Raw genomic sequence first — 17632 nt, forward strand, 5'->3', positions numbered from 1 at the left:
ATAGCATGGGATTTCTCATGGGTAATGCTCTTCAAAGACCCAAAATTCCAAAAGATTATTTACTTTGTATATTTATTTCCACTTTCAGATTCAAGTGTGGAGCTATCTCAAGATCTTAATTTCATTTCCTGAATATTTATTATACTGGTAGAATTTTCCAAATTACAAAGAATTATAACTGCAACCCTTCTGACTGATGCCTTCCTTTGAGATTTACGACTCAGTTTACGTCACAAATTCTTTCCCTGCAGGGATTATGTGAGGAGACATGCTGGTCTGCTAGCCCTATGTTACTTTAAGTATACACACACACAAAAGGAACAAAAATAGCTGAAAGATGATTATGTTGATATGCTGAATAGAAGTAATAGCTCCACTTTTGTATGTCTAATTAGCCACAGCTGTTCAAGAATTGGTGCAAATGTCACACGGTTTTTATGTCGGCATTTCCTCTTCACAAAAATGCTATTTGATGGCATAAAACCAGAAAAGACTAATGGTCACAGCAGACAGCTTGTATATTAGACAAAGATCACTGTGTTTTAATCAACAGTGCTGTTAATTAATGAGAAAGCTACTAGAACATGAGCTGTTAGGCATTGTGAATTTGCACACACACACGCACACACACAAAAAAATCAATCAATCTTCACCTAAAACCACTTCGAGTAACTCAAATAATAATAATAACTGCAAGACTGGATATTAAATCTCAAGTGATACAGCAAAGCCATATATATCAATGAAATAGCATTACAGTTCTCTGGCATGACATGTGAAGATCCTTCCTCAATATCTAGAAAAGAGGGTTCATGCTAAATTAGTATTCTCGATAGAATCTAGGACTAGGTTTACCCCTGCCTCTTGGTTTCTTAATTTCTATATTCATTTGCTTAGTCTTTAAGAAGAATAAAAAAGACATTTTTACCTTAAATTTTTTAACTTTTTATCTATTTTACCAAAATTCTTTGCAGACAAGTGTGGAAACACAGTAAGTCTACCAAGACAGGTGGTAAAAATAATAAACATTTCCTTTGGTTCAGTGGAGGGCTGTCAAAGCCAAGTTTCTAGGGGAAGGACAGAACCATCATTAGTAACACCAGTAGGTTAGTAACATACTCTAAATACTATTCATTCTTATTTTCAATCACTTTAATAGCCATTTGAGTAAAAAGTGGGCATTTTATTTCAGTTAACACCAAGCCAGAGAAAATGAACTGATTTGTCCTGAGGTACAGTAGCAAAGGTACCAGAACTTGTCTCATTGCTGACCCAGCAAGGATCAGAAGAACCTTCCCTAGTCTAAATCATTTCAAATGAACATACCAGATTTTTGTGTTTGAAAACAAAATGAAGAGACCCCCATCCAAAGGGTGATTTAGAGAGAACCATCAACCAAAACACAGTGAGATCAGATCCAGCAACTGAACTTGAAAGGACCACGTTTCTTCTGATGAATCTACCCCATTAGCTAGAATCCTGGCAGTGACTTTTTTCGAAATTGAAATTTTTATTGACATAATCGTAGATTCACATGCAGTTGTAAGAAATAATACAGAGAAATCCCATGGACACTTTACCTAGTTTTCCCAAATGGTAACATTTTGCCACTAGAGTATAATATCACAACCAGCATAATAATATTGATACTATCCACAAATCTTGGAGCCCTGGTGGTGCAGTGGTTAAGAGCTATGGTAAGCTATGGCTGCTAACCAAAAGGTCAGCAGTTAGAATCCACCAGCCGCTCCTTGGAAACCCTATGAGACAGTTCTACTCCGTTCTATAGGGTCGCTACGAGTCAGAATCGACTTGACAGCAACGAGTGTTTTCTCGTTTTTGTTTTTATCCACGAATCTTATTCAGATTTCTTCAGTTTTACTTGGATATGCTTATGGATATCCAATTGCTCCACCATCATTTGTTGAAAAGGCTACTTTCTCTATTTACTTGCTTCTGCACTTTCATCAAAAACCAATTGAGTATATTCGTGTGGGTTTATTTCTCAGTTCTCCATTCAGATCATTGATCTATGTGTCTACCCCTCCACCTTATTGTCTTGATTTCTGGAGTTATATAGTGAGCCTTAGTGTCAGGCAGAGTGATTCCTCCCATTCTGTCAAGACTGTTTTAGCTATTTTAGAGCCTGTGGCTTTCCACATAAATTTTAGAAGAAGTTTGTTTATATCTACAAAAAAAGCCTTGCTGAAATTTTGACAGGAATTTCATTAAACCTACAGATCAGTTTAGGAAGAATTGACTTCGATACTATTTTGAGTCTTCTAATTCATGAACATGATATTTCTCTCCATTTATTTTTGGTCTTCTCTGATTTCTTTAACCAGCATTTTGTAATTTTCAGCATACAGATCTCATACAAGTTTTGCTAAGTGTATACATAAGTAATTTTCTTTGGAGTGATTGTAGTTGGTATTGTGTTTTTAATTTCAGTTTCTACATGTTCATTGCTGGTATTGAGAAATATGATTGATTTTTGAGTGTTGTCTTGTATCCTGCCACTTTGTTGAACTCACCTATTAGTTCTATGGAATTTTTTTGTAAATTCCTTGGGATTTTTCTCCATAGACAATCATGTCATCTGCAAATAGAGACAGTTTTATTTCTTCTTTCCAATTTATATCCTTTTATTTATTTTACTTGCCTTATTGCAGTGGCTAGAACTTCTAGTGCTATGTCTAATGTTGTTGTTGTTATTAGTGGCTATCCAGTTGATTCCAACTCATGGTGACCCCAAGTGTGCAGAGTAAAACTGCACTCCATATGGTTTTCAAGGCTGTGACCTTTTGGAAGCAGATCACCAGGCCTTACTTCCGAGGCACTGCTGGGTGGGTTTGAACTGCCAAACTTTCAGTTAGTAGTCCAGCACTTAACCCTGCACCACCTAGGGACTTGCCACTACGTCTAATAAAAATGGTGAAAGTAGACATCATGCCTTGTTCTTGCTCTTAGGGGAAAACCGTTTAGTCTTTTACCATTAAGTATGATGTTAGCTATAGACTTTTTGTAGATGCTTTTTATCAAATTGAGGCAATTTCTCCATATTCCTAACTTGCTGAGAGTTTTTGTCATGAATAGCTATTGGATTCTGTCGCATGCTTTTTCTTTGGCAATTCAAATGATTGTATGATTTTTCCTTCTTTAGCTAGTTGATACAGTAGGTTACACTGATTGATTTTTCAATGTTGACTCAGCCTTGCATCCCTGGAATAAATCCCACTTGATCATGGTGTATAATACTTTGTAGACATTGATGGATTCAGTTTGCTAATATTTTGTTGAGCATTTTTATATCTAAGTTCTTGAGAAACATTGGTTTGTAATTTTTTGTTTTGTACTGCTTTTGTTTGGTCTTGATAGCAGGGCAATATTAGTGTAATAATATGAGTCAAGAAGTGTTCTCTGGAAGGAACTGCAAAATTGGTGTTAATTCTTTAAAGTTTTGGTAGATTTCTCCAGTGGAATCATCTAGCCTGGAGATATCTTTTTGGGGAGCATTTTAATTACAAATTTAATTTCTTTCATATTATAGGGTGTTATGGATTGAATTGTGTCCCCTCCAAAAAATGTATGTCAACTTGGCTAGTCCATGATTCCCAGTATTGTGTGATTGTCCACCATTCTGTCATCTGATGTGATTCTCCCAAGTGTTGTAAATCCTATCCCTATAATGTCAATGAGGTGGGATTAGCGGCAATTATGTCAATAAGGCAGGACTCAATCTACAAGATTAGGTTGTGTTTTAAGTCAATCTCTTTTGAAATATAAAAAGAGAGAAAAAAGCAGAGAGAAATGAGAGACCTCATACCACCAAGAAACAACAGCCAGACAATAGCGCATCCTTTGGACCCGAGGTCCCTGCACTGAGAAGCTCCTCAACTGGGGAAGATTCATGACAAGAACCTTCCCCAAGAGCCAACAGAGAGAGAGAGAAAGGCTTCCCCTGGAGCTGACACCCTGAATTTAGACTTCTAGTCTCCTAGACTGTGAGAGAATAAATTTCTCTTTGCTAAAGCCATCCACTTGTGGTATTTCTGTTATAGCAGCACTAGATAAATCAGACATAGGGTTATTCAGATTATCTATTTCTTCTTGGTTGAGATTTGGTAGGTTTTTTTTTTTTTTTTGAGGAATTGGCTTATTTCTTCTAAATTGTCAAATTTATGGGTATAAAATTATTCAGTATTACCTTGTTATCTTTTTAATGTCTGCAGGATCTGTAGTGATATTCCATTTTTCATTTCTGATATTGGTGATTTTTGTCTTTTCTTTTTATTTTTGTCAACCTTGCTAGAGGCTTATCAGTTTTATTGATTTTTTTTTAAATAGCCATCTTTATGTTTCGTTGATTTTCTTTATTTTCCTATTTTTAATTTCATTGATTTGTGATTTTTTCTGAATTATTTCTTTCTTTCTGCTTTCTTTGAGTTTATTTTATTCTTCTTTATTCTAGTTTCTTGAGGTAGGAACTTCAGTTGTTGGCTTGATACCTTTCCTCATTTCTAATATAAGCATTTAGTGCTCCAAGTTTTCCTCTCAGCATTGCTCAAGCTGCATCCCACATATTTTGATATGTTTTATTTTCATTTTCATTCAGTTCTATGTATTTTTTATTCCCTTTAAGACTTCTTCTTTGGCCCATGAATTATTTACAGGTATGTTGTTTAGTTTCCATGTGTTTATAGATTAGCTTGTTATCTTTCTGTTAACTGGTTTCTGGTTTGATCCCATTGTGATTTCAGAACACACTCTGTATGATTTCATTCTCTTAAATTTGCTGAGTTTTGTTTGATAGCCCAGGATATGGTTTATCTTGGTGCATGTTACATGGACAGTTGAAAGCAGTCTGTATTCTGTTGTTGATCGATTGTGTCATCCAGATCATTCTAGCAGTTCTGTCAGTTGCTGAGAAGGAGGTGATGAAGTCTCCAACTGTAATTCCAGATTTGTCTGTTTCTCCTTTCAGCTCTATCAGTTTTTGCTCACATATTTTGAGGCTCTGTTATTTGGTACATACACATTTTGGATAATTATGTCTTCTTGGTAGATTGAGTCATTTATCATTATGTAATGTCCCTCTCTGTCTTGCATAATTTTCTTTGCTCTAAAGTTGACTTTATCAACCAATACTACACATAGCCAGTAAAGTAGCCAGTATACTTTATAGCCAATTCTGCTTTTTTTTCTTAAATTAATGTTTGCATGGTATATCTTTTTCTACCCCTGTACTTTTAAATTGAATGGCAAAGACTTTTTTATTCCACATTTACTCCCAGGTATTTTCTGAGAGTCTACTGTGTGCCAGACACTGGGGATATAGAGTGAAACAAGGCTGACATGTTTTCTTACCCTAAAGCCCATAAGGCCTATGAGGAATGTTTGCACATGCACTTGCCACGTAACAGACCATAATACATGTTTGCTGAATGTTTACATGAGGGTTTGTGAGAAAATTAGGGGCATCCACAGGAAATCCTGGACCCTGGGCACCTTTCTTAAAGGCCACATAAGAGTAAACTCAAAGCAGTAAAAAGGAAAATTGGAAAAAAGTTATATTTTTCCCCACCTGTTCTAAAGCCTGTCAAATTAAGGACACTTTCTCTTTTATAGCCCAATAGCACTTTGTTTTTTGGGATTTTTTGTCTTTTTTGTTTTGTTTTGTTTTTTTAATTGAAATAAGATATAAATTTCAGAAACTAAGACAAAATCTAGCCAAAATTTTTTCCCCACAACATAAATGCCAAGCCCAAGCCCTACAGAGACAACATCTCCATGGTCTGCGGTTCTGAACTTGAAGGGAACTCTCAACGATCATCTACCAAGTTCTCATCTCATTGCTGCTCACTCAGAGTTAGGAGTTTTTTTAGGTTATTTTTCACACCATCTAGAACCAAGCCCTAATAGGGAATACTAAGTGTTGTTGTTAGGTGCCATCGAGACTCATAGCAACCCCACATGCAATAGAATGAAACACTACCCAGTCTTGCGCCATCCTCATAATCATTGTTATGCTTGAGCCCATTGTTGCAGCCACTGTGTCAATCCATCTCGTTGAGGTTCTTCCTCTTGTTTGCTGACCCTGTACTTTACCAAGCATGGTGCCCTTCTTAGGGGACTGGTCTCTGCTGATAACATGTCCAAAGTACTTGAGACGAAGTCTTATCATCCTCCTAAGGAACATTCTGGCGATACTTCTTCCAAGACAGATTTGTTCATTCTTTTGGCAGTCCACGGTATAGTCAGTATTCCTCACCAATACCATAATTCAAAGGTGTCAATTCTTCTTTGGTCTTCCTTATTTATTCACGCATATGAGGCGATTGAAAACACCATGGCACAGGGAATAGTATTAGTCTAATAAGAAGAGGGGTATTCTGACCCTAGTATTACTTTCATGAAGGCATAAATGAATCCAATTATGACTTCCTGTTGCTTTATTAAGAAATGAATAAAACTTTTTTTCTAAACTATAAATATATAAAAAGACAACAAGCAATATTCCTGAACCAGGGGCCTTTAAGAAAAGAATCTGTAGATGTCATTTATGCTGCATAATGGTCATCCAAGCAGCCCTGATGGTGCAGTGGTTAAGTGCTCGGCTACTAACCATAAGATCGGAGGTCCAAATCCACCAGCTGCTTCATGGGAGAAAGATGTGGCAATCTGCTTCTGGAAAGATTACAGCCTTGACAACCCTATGGGACAGTTCTACTCTGTCATATAGAGTCTGTATGAGTCGGGTTCAACTTGACAGCAACGGGTTTGGTTTTTGGTTTTAATGGTCATCCATCAATTAGTGCCATCTGTTCCCATGAAAAGGGAAAATCATTATACGGAGGTGCCTGGGCACTCATGCCACATTTGGGATTTCCTTGGATATTCGTCCTGGCATGAACTCTCACCCCTGGAGAGCCAAACTTACTGGCGTAAGTAGGAGTTAGGGACATGCACCAAAAACTGGCGCTGCCATTAAACCTAGATTGGGGCACAGTCACAGTCAATGCCATCATGACAGGACTAAACATAAAGGCATATCGGGCCTCAGCATGCTTTGTATATGTGGAAAGATGTGTGGATTAAAAACAGGTGAGCTGGCCTTTCAGACATTTTAATGAATTAATAGAATCAACTACCTAAATATACTCTCAAGACCAAAACAAAACCGTCATATCAATAATGGTGTGTATTGGCCATAGTTTTGGTCGTCTGTGCATAAAGTCATCTTCAGAGATTTATCCCATAAAGAAAGTCATCTTCAGAGATTTATCCCATAAGTAACTTTAAGTCACTGTAAGTAAGCAATGACAATATTGGAGATTTGTTTCTCATCATGAAATAGGGCTAAATAAAACAAGGGTAGAATGACATATCTCTACTAGACATTTCAAAAGTGCAGTATATCATCACATGCTCTAACTAAAGAAACAGACATTTGCCAGAAACTTGCAACAAAAAGGCCGTTTTCTAAATTTGTTGACAGTTTTTATCTCGGGGCTTGGGGTGGGAGAGTGGAGAGTGGATTAAGACCTTTACTTTCTACACCCTCTATTTTGTGGCGTTTGACTGTTTTAGTAAAGACCACATATTGCTTTTGTAATTAAACAATTATAATAAAAATCACTTAATGGATATTGTCTTGCCTTATAAATGTTGAGCCAACCCTTCTTTAAAAACAGTTGAGGGAATTATTTTTAAAAGGAAAGCCAATTTTGATAAACTCAGTATCTGTCTCCAGGATGCTTTCCTCTTACAAATTCCATTTGGTTTTTCATTCTATGACTGACTGCTTAATGAACCACTTTAGCTGGCCTTTCCCCAGGGTTAACTCGCAACTCTTCCTAAATAATCTCAAAATCAATTTACTAGAGCAGGTGGTGTTTTCTAGGCAGCTCTTGCCAAAGGGCAGCATAATAATTAACAAGCTTCAGATCTGGAGAATTCAGGGTCTTATTTCTTGCAAGGAATACACAATTCTTGCACAATACAGGCAATCCCCAGGTTACAGACATCAGACCAGTAGTTATGATCCAGCCTCCATAAAGCCTATAATATTAAAATTTTAAGGTACGCATACAACATTTTGTAATAACAAACGGGCACTACTTTGTGACATACATCAAAACATTATTATTATTAATAATATCACTGTATTATCATGTTAAAGATGTTTTATTGTATCTGGAAGTGTTTCTTTAATGTTTTTATGCATAGAAAGGTAAACTATGTACTATATACTAAGATAAACATTTGACTACTTGGTGTCTAGATAGAACCATACCTACCTGTCCCGATTTACGTACAAATTCGACTTCAAGACAAATTTAGGAAAGGAACTCATTTGTAATCCGGGAACTTCCTGTAATGCTTTTGAAACATGCTGTTTCATAAGGAGATTTTGGCACCATAACAAAATAACTCAGTATACTTCTAAATAATTACATCTTCTTCTCTGAGAGTAACTCTTAAAGGTTTAGGGATTATGTCATTCCTTGCAGCAAAATGAAGCTCTGTTTTTTGTAAAACTTGCCATTCTATTTCAGGGCTGAGTCTTTCCCTTCAGGTATTTCACATGTAACCAGACAGCTAAAGTCAGCTACACCATATATGCCAGACAAGCTAGATCAATTATTTGGCCTGCTTCTGTAGTATTGAAACTGACTCCTAAATGTGCAATGTTAGAGGCTCGAAAAGGAATAGCATTCCACGATAGATATGCAGACAATGTGAGTTTCAGATGTTCTCCAGGTTTAGTTTGATTTGGAGAAAAGATGTTCTTCACTTAAGACATTAACAACTAGATGTTTTAAATGAAATGCCTAAATCTCCAGAAATATCCATAGAGTTTCTTGCTGTGGTTTACTCCATAATGCTTCTCTCTGACATGTTTTATTTGATATTTTAGGAGTTTGTGATGATTGTCGTCTTTGGTTTGGAGTTCATCATTCGAATCTGGTCTGCGGGTTGCTGTTGTCGGTATAGAGGATGGCAAGGAAGATTGAGGTTTGCCCGAAAGCCTTTCTGTGTTATAGGTGAGTTTCAAAGCTTGAGTATCAAAATCCCAGGGTAGGCCTAAATTTAAAGTAGCACATCTTTCTCATCTGTTTCGTGTATTGCAACGTTTGATTAATATTGAAAGTCAGCATTCCTTGAGTACTAACATGGGCCAAGCAGTCATGTTTTAAAGTGCTGACGCATTTAATCCTCATCACAACACTATGAGGTAAGTATTTTTATCATCCCCATTCTACAGATGAAGAAACTGAGTCAAAGAGCAGTGAAGTAAGCTGCTGAAGTTATACAGGTAGTAAGTGGCAGAGCTGGGGTTTGAACTCATGTGTTTTGGCTCGAGAGCACCAACTTTTATCAACTAAGTTACACTGAAATATATGGTTCTTCATTTTTACCCTGAATTAAGAAAGTGTTGATTACAATGAGTATAAAAATCCCTTTTTGCTCTATGATATGACACCAGGCTATACTCTTGATCAGCTGCAATGGATAGCAGTGCATTAGTTCTGGTAAAGTACATCAGTTAGAATGCTTCAAGAGTGATTACGAGTATGGTTTATTTTCTCCAGTGATAACTTTAGACCTGATTAAGTGTTCTGAACTCTGAAATATGAGTCCTCTCCACCTGCAACCCCCAAATAAAGAACACACCTCTATACTTCTCTAGCTGCTGTGATTTCAAAGGGACTCCATTCACCTGGCTAGCAGCTTGAAATGACACTTCTTAATGAAAATGCCATACAACATTCTGGAGTTAAGACCTGGCATCACTCAGTAATATATTTAAAAGTATATTATAAAATTGAAAACCCCCGTATATAAGCTATTAGTATTATTATTAGTCGGCCTAGTTTGATCCTCTTGGTCTTTTTCATTCTTAGCTCTTAGGCATCAATACAAACCCAAACACTGAAAGTTCTTGGTGAAAGCTTCCTTATTTCAACTATTTCCAAGCTGGAATAGAGAGTTTAATAATTTACAAGGTAGTTTAGATTATCTTCTTAATCTACAACAGGTTTTCCATTTTGTTTTAAGAGTCAGAAAATGTCGAGTAAACCTTTTATTTCCTCCTTTTCCCCTGTTTCCTATGGTGGAGGAAGAGTGCGTTAAGGAGGACTTGCAGAAAGTGTCTCCCCAGGCTTGGACACTGTCAAAAAGAGTCCTTTATTCCATCCTTTCTGTGTAGGCAGAATGCTGCCCTGGGGATGGAACAACTGGTGGTCTCTGTAGACATTCTCTGCCACCGAAGTAGTTCCGCCGTGTGCATACTTAAAAAGAGTCGCCATGTATTCAGCAAAAATTTAAGGAAATTTGTCTGTGAGTGAGGCACTGAAGTTACAGGAGTGAATCAAGAGAAATATCTAAGTTAATTCAATCTTAAAATATCACGTTTGGCCTTCATTAATGCAATCTATTTTTCTAGCCGCCTCTCTTCTCCAAGAATAGACCTTATTTCTTTTTGGAAGTTGTTATGCTAACGTATGGAGGAATATAGGTGCTAAATTCCCAGCCTTGCAAGCCCATCAAGCCCCAAGGCATATTAACGAACGTATCTGATTTTACACCCTGGAGTTTCTTTCTCTTTCTGAATTCCTTGCTCATGCACCATTATGGACTGCAGCCTGATGTGACGCTACCGCACAATAAGTACTTTCTGTCCCTTAGAGGCGTAACCAAAACAATTCACAAGGCAGATGGTTGGCCAGGATTCACTCAACTTCTACAGGATAAGGTCGGTTCATGGAGGACTACAGGAATGTTCCATTCCAGATTTTAAAACCAATTAAAAATTGGTTTTGTTCCAATTCCAGAGGCAATGCCAACATAGTTCTGGCCTCCAAGCTATAAAGAAAGTTTCCCAGATGCCTGCTGCCTTTTGATAGCTGTTTTCAGCCATGGATACATCAGCAGATCTTAGTCCTTTAATCTTTCTCTTACTGTCTCAAGTCCTTGCAGGTCTTCATAATAACATCTGATTCTAACAGTGATGTTATGTTTTCTGTAATCTCACTTGCCTTAGACCCATCAATAGTGACCTTACAAATTCCATATGACATGGTTCATAACTGCAGTTTCGTTAACTCTTCAGGCCTTTGCTTCATTTGGATATTTTACCTCCAATAGATTAATTGCTTTGGAAGAAAATTTCATAGATAAATAATGAATCCTCATTAAAACAAAGACAAGATTTATACTTATGTTTATGATAACCATACTTTTTTTTTTTTGAGGGGGGGCTTTTGTTGAATGCACACGTAACAGTTTGATCCATGGTTCGAATACGGCTCTTCAGTATGAGTTCAATAAAATTTAACCTACACAGAAGAACCAAATACCAGCTACCAGAAGGTAACAGGTTTCACCAGATGACTACTGAAACCCTTTCTAGGCCTGTTTAATAGGTCCATAAAAATGATTGATGTCATAGGTAAAATGATAAAGTAAAATGTAGAGTGAACCTTGTAGTTTCCTTGTTCAACCTAATGTACTGTGGCGAAATGAAAAAAGAAATAGCATCTCCCTCATCTGTTCATCTCTCAACTGTTCTGAGTCGGAGTTTGGAAATGTTGCTAAGACCTCTCAAGGTTCTATGCATTTATAAGATTTGATTCCTCTAAACATGTCAAATACACATCCAAATGGTTTTAGACGTTTTGAGCATTCAAAATAACATAGAAAGAGTTGTGGTAGCTTGGCTATGCCTTCAACATGGGAAATGCATTCTGTAAGCACACCAATGATATTCTTTCCACTTGGAAACAGATTCATGCTGCTACCATGTTAGCTACTGAGTCTTGTATAGTATTAAGCCCTATAGACTAACTCGTAGTATTGGTACACAATTTGATAGAGGCTTAAGGGCTAATTCCCAAAGACTTCGGCACTTTCCCCTCATAAACTGCCCACCCTCTTTACCCCCGCCCTCTAGCCATGGCCAAGAGTATTTCCAAAACTTGTTAATTTAAGAAACCATAAAATCATTGTATAGTTGCGTTTAGAAAACTTTTTAAACAATGTAACCTAAAAGAAGAATGAATCTATTTAATTTTTTTATTAGCTTGGTTTTGACAGTTTGTTTTACCCCTTTCAAGACTGGTGGTATATATAGCTACCACTTACTTATTGTATCTCTGGGTTTGTTGGGAAGCTGTTGTCCCACTGAGAGTACGTGCTGCCAGCAAGAAGACCCTATAGAACAGTTTGAAAATGGAAAAAACAGGCCTGTGCTGCAAATTACTGTTTTTACAGGGTATTGTATGAGGTAGTGCTGAACCACTGAATTTTTGGTAGGAAAAACAAGAATTTTGATTTTTTTTTGGGGGGGGGGCACTCAATAAATATATTTTTATTTATTTGATTTTATTGTGATTTAGGTGAAAGCATACAGCTCAGGTTGGTTTCTCATTCAAAAATTTATACACATATTGTTTTGTAACATTGGTTGCAATCCCCACAATGTGACAGTACCCTCCCCTTCCCCTTTCCACCCTGGGTTCCCAGTGTCCATTCGTCCAGTTTTCCTGTCCCTTCCTGCCTTCTCATCTTGCTTTTGGACAGGAGCTGCCCATTTGGTCTCGTGTGTATATATATATATACATTTTTTTATTGTGCTTTAAGTGAAAGTTTACAGTTCAAGTCTGTTTCTCATACAAAAGTTTATACACACATTGCTATGTGACCTTAGCTGCTCTCCCTATAATGTGACAGCACATTTCTCCTTTCCACCCTAGATATCCCATGTCCATTCAACCAGCTCCCGTCGCTTTTTGTCTTTTCATCTCACCCGCGGACAGTAGCTGCCCATTTAGTCTCATGTGTCTACTTGAGCTAAGAAGCACTCTCTTCACGAGTATCATTTTATGTCCTGTAGTCCAGACTAATCTTTATCTGAAGAGTTGGCTTCAGGAATGGTTTCAGTTCTGAGCTAACAGAGAGTCCGGGAGGGCCATGTCTTCTGGGGTCACCCCAGTCTCAGTCAGATATTTAAGTCTAGTCGTTCTCCTAGAATTTGATTTGTACACCTACTTTTCTCCTGTTCTGACAGAGACTCTCTGTTGTGTTCCCTGTCAGGGTGGTCATTGGTGTTAGCCGGCCACCATCTAATTCTTCTGGTCTCAGGCTGATAGAGTCTCTGGTTTACGTGGCCCTTTCTGTCTCTTGGGGTAATATTTTCCTTGTGTCTTTGGTGTTCTTCATTCTTCTTTGCTCCAGGTGGATTGGGACCAATTGATGTATCTTAGATGGCTGCTCACTAGATTTTAAGACCCCGGATGCCACTCATCGAAGTGGGATGAAGAACATTTCTGAATAAACTTTGTTGTGCCAATTGACCTAGTTGTCCCCTGAAACCATGGTCCCCAGACCCTCGCCCCTGCTACTCTGTCCTTCGAAGTGTTTGGCTGTATTGAGGAAACTTCTTAGCTTTTGGTTTAGTCCAGTTGTGCTGACTTCCCCGGTAGTGTGTGTTGTCCTTCCCTTCACCTAAGATAATTCTTATCTGCTATCTAGTTTGTGAATACCCCACTCCCTCCCTCCCCACCCTCATAACCATCAAAGAATGTTTCTTCTCTGTTTAAACCATTTCTTGAGTTCTTATCATACGATATTTGCACTTTTGCGACTGCCTAATTTCACTCAGCCTAATGCCTTCCAGATTCATCCATGTTATGAGTTGTTTCACAGATTCATCATTGTTCTTTATCGTTGCATAGTATTCCATTGTGTGAATATACCATAATTTGTTTATCCATTCATCCGTTGATGGACACATAAGTTGTTTCCATCTTTTTGCTATTGTGAACAATGCTGCAATGAACATGGGTGTGCATATGTCTATTCATGTGATGGCTCTTATTTCTCTAGGATATATTTCAAAGAGTGGGATTGCTGGATCTTATGGAACTTCTATTTCTAGCTTTTTTAAGGAAGCACAAAATCGATTTCCAAAGTGGTTGTACCATTTTACATTCCCACCAGCAGTGTATAAGTGTTCCAGTCTCTCCTCAGCCTCTCCAACATTTATTATTTTGTGTTTTTTGGATTAATGCTAGCCTTTTGGGGTGAGATGGTATCTCATTGTAGTTTTCATTTCCATTTCTCTAATGGCTAATGATCGTGAGCATTTCCTCATGTGTCTATCAGCCGCCTGAATGTCTTCTTTGGTGAAGTGTTTATTCATATTCTTTGCCCATTTTTCCATCAGGTTGTTTGTTTTCTTGTTGCTGAGGTTTTGCAGTATCTTCTAGGTTTTAGAGATTAAACACTGGTCGGATTTATCGTAACCAGAACTTTTTTCTCAGTCTGTAGGTTGTCTTTTTACTCTTTTGGTGAAGTCTTTTGATGAGCATAAGTGTTGGAGTTTTAGTTTCTCTTCTGGTGTTTGTGCATTGTTACTTATGGTTTGTATTCTGTTTATGCCATGTATTAGGGCTTTAGTGTTGTTTCCTATTTTTTCTTCCATGATCTTTATCGTTTTCAATTTTATGTGTAGGTGTATGTCCATATTGAGTTATTTTTTTGCATGGTGTGAGGTATGGGTCTTGTTTCAGTGTTTTGCAGATGGATACTTATGCTAGCACCATTTATTAAGGAGACTGTCTTTTGTCCAATTAATGGACTTTGGGCCTTTGTCAAATGTCAGCTGCTGAAAGGTGGATGAGTTACATCTGGATTCTCCATTCTGTTCCACTGGTCTATGTATCTGTTGTTGTACCAGTACCAGGCTGTTTTGACTACCGTGTGGTATAATAGGTTCTAAAATGAGGAAGTGTGAGGCCTCCCACTTTGTTCTTCTTCTTCAGTAATGCTTTACTTATCCAGGGCCTCTTCCCTTTCCAAATGAAGTTGGTGATTTGTTTCTCCATCTCATTAAAATTGTCATGGGAATTTGGATCGGGATTGCATTGTATCTGTAGATTGCTTTGGGTAGAATTGACATTTACACAATGTTGAGTCTTCCTATCCATGAGCAAGGTATGTTTTTTCACTTATGTATGTCTCTTTTGGTTTCTGGTAGTAGTGTCTTGTAGTTTTCTTTGTATAGGTCTTTTACGTCTCTGGTTAGATTTATTCCTAAGTATTTTATTTTCTTGGGGGCTATTGTAAATGGTATTGATCTGGTGATTTCCTCCTCAGAGTTCTCTTTGTTAGTGTACAGGAATCCAACTGATTTTTGTATGTTTATCTTGTATCCTGAAACCTTGCTGAAATCTTCTATTAGTTCCAGTAGTTTTCTTGTGGATTCTTTGGGGTTTTCTGTGTATAAGATTATATCATCTGCAAATAGAGATACTTTGACTTCTTCCTTACCAATTTGGATGCCCTTTATTTCTTTTTCTAGCCTAATTGCTCTGGCTAGGACCTCCAGCACCATGCTGAATAAGGATGGTGATAATGGACATCCTTGTCTTGTTCCCATTCTCATGGGGAATGCTTTTAGACTCTCCATTTAGAATGTTGTTGGCTGTTGGCTTTGTATAAATGTCCTTAATTATACTGAGGAATTTCCCTTCTATTCCTATTTTGCTGAGAGTTTTTATCACGAATGGGTGTTGGACTTTGTCAAATGCCCTTTTTGCATCAATTGATAAGATCATGTGCTACTTGTCTTTTGTTTTATTTATGTGATAGATTACATTAATTGTTTTTCTAATGTTGAACCATCCCTGCATACCTGGTATGAATCCCACTTGGTCGTGGTGAATTATTTTTTTGATGTGTTGTTGAATTCTATTGGCTAGAATTTTGTTGAAGATTTTCATGTTTACTTTCATAAGGGATATTTATCTGTCATTTTCTTTTTTTATGGTGTCTTTACCTGGTTTTGGCATCAGGGTTATGCTGGCTTCATAGAATGAGTTTGGGAGTATTCCATCCTTTTCTATGCTCTGAATACCTTTTGTACTGGTGGTGTTCACTCTTCTCTGAAAGTTTGGTAGAATTCTCCAGTAAAACCATCAGGGCCAGGACTTTATTTTTTGTTGGGAGTTTTTTAATTACCTTTTCAGTCTCTTCTTTTATTATAGGTTTGTTTAGTAGTTCTACCTATGTTTATGTTAGTTTAGGTGGGTAGTGAGTTTCTAGAAATTTGTCCATTTCCTCTATGTTTTCAAATTTGTTAGAGTACAATTTTTCATAGCATTCTGTTATGATTCTTTTAATTTCAGTTGGGTCTGTTGTGATATCGCCCATTTCTTATTCAGGTCGTTTGCTTCCTCTCCTGTTTTTTGTTGATCTTTTCAAAGAACCAGCTTTTGGTCTTGTTAATTCTTTCAACTGTTTTTCTATTCTCTGTATCATTAAATTCTGCTCTAATTTTTATTATTTCCTTTCTTCTCATGCCAGAGGACTTCTTTTGATGCTTTCTTTCTATTTGTTCGAGTTGTAGGGTTAATGTTTTAATTTTGACCCTTTCTTCTTTTTGGATGTGTGCATTCATTGCTATAAATTGACCTCTGAGCACTGCTTTTGCTGTGTCCCAAAGCTTCTGGTAGGATGGTTTTCATTCTCATTTGACTCTGTGAATTTCTTTATTCCATCCTTAATTTCTTCAGTAACCAGTAGTTTTTGAGCAAGGTGTTGTTCAGTTTCCATGTGTTTGATTTTTTTTCCTTGCTTTTTCTGTTATTGATTTCCACTTTTATGGCTTTACGGTCAGAAAAGTTGCTTTGTAATATTTCAGTGCTTTGGATTCTGTCAAGGCTTGCTTTATGGCCTAATATGTGGTCTATTCCGGAGAATATTCCTTGTTCATTAGAAAAGAAAGTGTACTTGGCTGCTGTTGGGTGGAGTGTTCTATATATATGTCTATGAGGTGAAGTTAGTTGATTCTGGCATTTAAATCTTCTGTGTCTTTTTACTGAGCCTCTTTCTGAATGCTCTGTCCTTCACCAAAAGTGGTGTGTTGAAGGCTCCAACTATTATTGTGGAGCTGTCTATCTCTCTTTTCAATGCTGTTAGAGTTCTTTTTTTGTATTTTGGAGTCCTGTCATTGTGTGCATAAATATTTATTATGGTTATGTCCTCCTGGTGTATTGACCCTTTAATCATTATATATATAGTGTCCTTCCTTATCCTTTGTGGTGGAATTTACTTTAAAGTCTATTTTGTCAGAGATTAATATTGCCACTCCTTCTCTTTTTTGATTGTTGTTTGCATGATATGTTTTTTTCCATCCTTTGAGTTTTAGTTTGTCTGTGTCTTTAAGTCTAAGGCGTGTCTCTTGTAGGCAGCATATAGATGGATCGTGTTTTTTTACCCATTCTGCCACACTCTCTGTCTTTTTATTGGTGCATTAGTCCATTTACATCCAGCATAACTATGGATAGATATGCATTTAGTGCTGTCATTTTGATGTCTTTTTGTGTGTGTTGTTGACAGTTTCTTTGTTCCACTTAATTTTCTGTGCTGATTCGTTTTTGTTTATGTATTTTCTTTTGATCTTTTTCATTGTTGTTGATTTTGTATTTGCTGAGTCTGTATGTTTTTCTTGTTTTTTATTTTAATGTGTAGGATTGTTAGTTTCCTTTGTGGTTACCTTAATATTTACCCCTATTTTTCTAAGTTTAAGCCAATCTTTTATTTCTTTATATTGCCTTGACTTCCT

General features: G+C 37.1%; 1 protein-coding gene across 1 annotated transcript in view; it reads left to right on the forward strand.

The window, feature by feature from the left end:
- KCNQ5 (potassium voltage-gated channel subfamily Q member 5) overlaps positions 1–17632 on the forward strand; it is a 604670-nt gene that overhangs the window by 431238 nt on the left and 155800 nt on the right. The window contains exon 3 of the mRNA XM_004381376.2: positions 8921–9047. Within this exon, the coding sequence (XP_004381433.1) occupies positions 8921–9047 (127 nt within the window). The remainder of the gene's footprint in view (positions 1–8920; positions 9048–17632) is intronic.

Source organism: Trichechus manatus, unplaced genomic scaffold (genome assembly GCF_000243295.1).
Source record: "Trichechus manatus latirostris isolate Lorelei unplaced genomic scaffold, TriManLat1.0 scaffold00083, whole genome shotgun sequence".
Classification (NCBI taxonomy): Eukaryota; Metazoa; Chordata; class Mammalia; order Sirenia; family Trichechidae; genus Trichechus; species Trichechus manatus.